The sequence below is a fragment of the Equus asinus genome, chromosome 25, assembly GCF_041296235.1.
Source record: "Equus asinus isolate D_3611 breed Donkey chromosome 25, EquAss-T2T_v2, whole genome shotgun sequence".
NCBI classification, from domain to species: Eukaryota; Metazoa; Chordata; class Mammalia; order Perissodactyla; family Equidae; genus Equus; species Equus asinus.
The window spans coordinates 14,912,825-14,917,502 of NC_091814.1; the positions used below are offsets into that span (position 1 = coordinate 14,912,825).

General features: G+C 43.0%; 1 protein-coding gene across 1 annotated transcript; it reads left to right on the forward strand.

Annotated features, from left to right (window-relative positions):
• The first annotated feature begins 3,195 nt into the window (after nucleotides 1–3,195).
• LOC139042087 (late cornified envelope protein 5A-like) lies at nucleotides 3,196–4,447 on the forward strand. The gene is made up of 2 exons (XM_070497973.1): nucleotides 3,196–3,309; nucleotides 3,987–4,447. The coding sequence occupies exon 2, from the start codon at nucleotides 4,008–4,010 to the stop codon at nucleotides 4,296–4,298; it is 291 nt and encodes a 96-aa protein (XP_070354074.1). The 5' UTR covers nucleotides 3,196–3,309; nucleotides 3,987–4,007; the 3' UTR covers nucleotides 4,299–4,447.
• Nucleotides 4,448–4,678: the final 231 nt, after the last annotated feature.

Consider the following 4,678-nt stretch of genomic DNA (forward strand, 5'->3'; position numbering starts at 1 on the left):
CCACGGAGCCAGCCCCCTAAGTCTATAATTGTTACTTGCAAATGATGATAGTTCAGCGTCGTCCTTTCTAAAACAAACACACCCATATACACACATATATCTGTATTATTTCATCTGTTAGAATTTCAGCACAAAGCTAATTTATAATATAAATTGTGTTCATCATCTCATAGATAATCCATTTACTCTAAATTTCCTAAGATCTTTTTGTTGAGGTCCAATATTGAATTTTATTAAAATACTTTTTCAGAATTTATGGGAACAGTTATGTATATACTTTTCTGACTGACATTCAAAGTCTTTAAAAGGTAGAGTCTTTGAGTTTGAAAGGAGCACAGCTGAAGAAACTGATGTGCAGAGAGGTGATATCAGTGACACAAAGTCATGAGTGAAGGCAGTGGTAAGGTTGGGACTGGGACTCCACCCCCACACTCAGAACTATGGCTCCTGACTGCATGTAGAAGGAAGGCAAACTTACTCAAAATTATTGAGCTCTGAGTTAATTATGTCTTTGTCCACGTTATACCTTCTCAATCTTGCCTTCCTCATCTTGCCCATTGAAAACCTCAACAGAAGCTATCTCAGAGATCTATTGTTGTCCCTTAGTTCATCCTGTTAGGAGACTCTGCCTCCCGACGCTACTTCTTTCCCAAGAGTCTCTCACTGTTTAACATTGTGAAATATCTGGAACAATCATGTGTGCAAGTTATCAGAGTCTTGAGTTTTCCTATTTTTTTCCTTTTTATTCATTATTTTGTTTATGATGCTTACTTGTGTAGTCATTAGGAAATGCCAAAGGTTTAAATGAAAATATATTTAACACATAACTGATAATATGCTGAACATTAACTTTTTGTGAATTGAAAAAAGACTGCCATGTGTTCATTTTCTTAAAAAATGGAACTCTTCTTTATAACTCTATGATGCTAGTCTCCTACAGGAACATAGTATGACAACCATTACTCTCATTCTTGTACCTCCTTCAATATGCAGTGGCTGCCTTGCCTCTTCCATGAAGCCTTAAAAGATTTCTTCACCTAACATGGATGTCTTCCTTGGTGTCTAGAATGATCGATGGCTTTTATCTCTGGCTAAACATTATAATTGACTGGTTATCTTTTTAAAAATACTGATATGGAGCTCTATTCTCCACTGTGGAGTCCTGGCATCATTTTTAAAGGCTGAATGCTGAGAAACACTGGCATAGAGGCTTGATTTTGCCTTCAGTCATGCCTTGTCTACTGGTTTCTCTTGTGTTGAGGTCAGTGTTACATTCCAACTTCTCAGGTGTCTCTGCTTCTCTTTCCAATTTACTGTGAGCTCCATGAGGGCAGGAGCTGAGGCTTATTTGTCAGTGTTTTTCACAGGACTGGGGCAGTGTTGGTGACAGATTAAAGGCCCAGATGTGGTTAAGGTTGTTTGTTATGATAACTGTTCCTTGTATCCCATGATTTCATCTCTATTTCCATGAGACTCTCCTCTGAGTTTTGAATGCCATCAGATTGGGGCATTGAATTAGTGGAGAGAGAGATGGGGTTACAGGAGGACATTCTTAGAGAGATACTTGCCAGGAAACTCTTTTCCCTCTCTACTTTGACACATGCATTCTGAGACAGTAGCAGAAGTTACCACAAAGACACTTAGTTCCTGGTCCTTGGAGGGAGGAAATGCAAGCTTGGAGTTTAGTCATCTTTTGTCCTTGTTATCAAGTTCATCATCAACACCAGGATCAACTTCATCATCATTAGGCATCTAGTTTCCATAGTAGATGTTTCTAGAAGTGCCTTTTGAGACAATACATAAATAAATATAACTTATGAAAGTATATGAAAAGAGTTGGCTACCAAAGGGAACTTTCCATAAGTGGAAACATTCAACACTAAATTGTCTCATCTTAGGTGCCTATGGTCTGGGATAGAAGGGAAAGTTTTGTTTTTGTGGGTTTTTTTTTTTTTGCGCTTGTTTTGTTGTTGTTTTGGTTTTATTTTTTAATTATGGGGAGAATTCCTTCTGGACACTCATTTTCTTGGATATTAAGAAAACTCATTTGTTTTCTTAATGGTTACCACAGTGTTTGTGTGCCTGTGTCTCTGTGTGAGTGTGTGCGTGTGCGTGTGTGTGTGTGCATGCATATGCATAAGAGAGAGACATATTGAGGGAGAAGCGGGGAGGGAGAAAGATGGTGTGGGGAGAGGGGAGGGAGAGAGACTTTCTAAGAAACGTTACAAGTTAGTAAAAGCATAGACGGTGCTACTAGGCCTCTCATTGTGAATGCCATGAGACAGGGCAGAGTCATAGGACAAAGCTTAACAAAAGTCAACACGCTCCCACACATAAGACTGTTTTATATCCTCATCTCCATAGGTTAACCCAAGTACAAGTACAAATGTGCTAGCCTTTGAGATCCAATCTGAGGGCTTCTTACAGGAGCAGCTCTGTAGAAGACTTTGGTGCACTGATGGAGGGAGTCTATTCCCACACATAAGTACATCAACTTGACCTAACTAAAAGTAAAGGCAATATTTACTCCAAGGAAATGAACTGAGACCTGGAAGGTGAGAGGCTGGTAAATGTTTAATAATGGGATTTCTGTGGAAAAAAGAGACATGAATTGTTGTCAATTTCAGTGGTGTAAACATTCCCACCGTGGCAGATTTCAAGCTACCAAATTGATGACACAGAACGCAGAGTTGGGAAGAGATGCACAAAATTGGCTGTCCAGCTCATCACTGGACTTGGGACACCAAACCAAACATGACTGGACCTGTTGGGAAGGAAAACCTCATGGCACCTAGTAAAACCTTGTCTCAAAGCTTTTGGAGCCCAAAGCAGAAGTGGATCTAAACCCCATGTGGGCAAAAGGCTCTTTCTCAAGGATAGACAAGAGTGAGTTCAAGACAGAGGTTGGAAAGAAGGGCATTCACAACATTCAAAGAAAAAGAATTCCAGACGCCACAGTACTGGAATCTTTTATGGAGAGGCCATGGGTTCCCCAAAACTCGGGCCATAGCTGAGGGAAAAAGTATTATTTACAGAATTCCACATATAGAACAGCTCCCCCAAAGCCCTGACTCTAAGTAGGCATGCTGGGAGTCCCACTGCCAGCTCAGTGTGGAAAGAACAAAGAGGTAAGAGTATGTGAGGAATAACCTGCACGTGACCTACCTGTGCAACAGCCATGTCCTGCTCCTTCCAGAAGCATGGCTCACCTGAAGCCCAGCCCTGGAGCCCATATAAAGTGTGCCGCTGCTGCTGGCACCTCATCCACTCAGCCTCCTCGGGTTGTGTCTGTGGCTGTCTGAGACCAAGGTGAGTGTTTCTATGGAATCCAGGGGGGCTGCTGAGCAGGATCGAGAGTCTGGAGAGTCACTCCGGGAGAGGGGCGGAGTGGAGTGTGGAAGAAGAGGACAAAACAGGGGACAAGGACAGAAGGTCAGGACTAATGGTTGCTCTGGACAAAGCGGGACCCACCTGGGAAAGGCTGTCCCTGTGGTCAGACAGGGAGATGATAAGTGACCTAGAAATGCTGCAGTCCTGCAATGACTGGCTTGCTAGCACTGAGCCCATTGCTCTGAAAGAAGCTTTTCCGTGACTGCGCAGCTCTGAAATTTATATTGTGCATATATGTCAGGAGATGACGGCTCTTCCACCAATTTCTGAAAAATATTTCTAGATAGGTTCAAGTAGGTAGAATTGCAATGAACTTAACATGCTTTTGAAACGAATGAGATATCCATTCTAGTACTTCAAATATTGCTTGATTTACTAGTTTAGCAGGCATTTATTAACCACTTGAGAATCAAGAGCTGTGGATGACTCTAGAGGTACAAAAGTAAAGACAACGTACTCATTGTCTCAAGTAGGTTTCCGTCTATGCACATATTTTAGATAGCCCTCCGCAAACTTGGGGAAAGATTTCAAAATAGAGAAAAATTTAAGGGCTCTGGATATTGAGTTTCTGGCTATGTTTCTATTTTGTCATTCAGGTTTACTGAAATTCCACCAAGATGTCCTGTCAGCAGAACCAGCAGCAGTGCCAACCCCCTCCCAAGTGCCTCCCAAAGTGTCCTGCCCCTAAATGTCCCCCCAAGTGCCCACCCTCATGCCCCCCTCCAGTCTCCTCCTGCTGTGGCCCCAGCTCGGGGGGCTGCTGCAGCTCTGGGGGTGGCGGCTGCTGCCTGAGCCACCACAGACGCCAGAGATCCCACCGCCGCAGACACCAGAGCTCTGACTGCTGTGGCAGTGGCAGTGGTCAGCAGCCTGGGGGCTCCGGCTGCTATTCTGGGGGCTGCTGCTGACCTTGACCCTGAGGAGCACTGAGGAGCAGCGTTGGAAGAGTCACAGCACAAAGGACATACTCCAGCCTGGTGTTTTACTCCCTCTCTCTCATGTCTTCCCCTTCTGGGTCCCAATCAATTGAATAAACATGCAAGCTTTGATTTTCAGAAGCCCCAACTCAGTGCCTTGGATTTGCTTTCTTTTGGCCTCAGGTCAATATCTATATTTCTCAGATTGTTGAAAAATATTCTAAAGAATGTGCTTTGCCACTATAGATTTACTTTCCAGTCCTGATTTGATTGGTGATTTTTATCCCACTTTTCTTCTCTTTTACCATATCTCAATTCTGCTCCCTGGATAGGAGGATAGACTTACAGCTTTTACTGGACTGGAGAAAAAT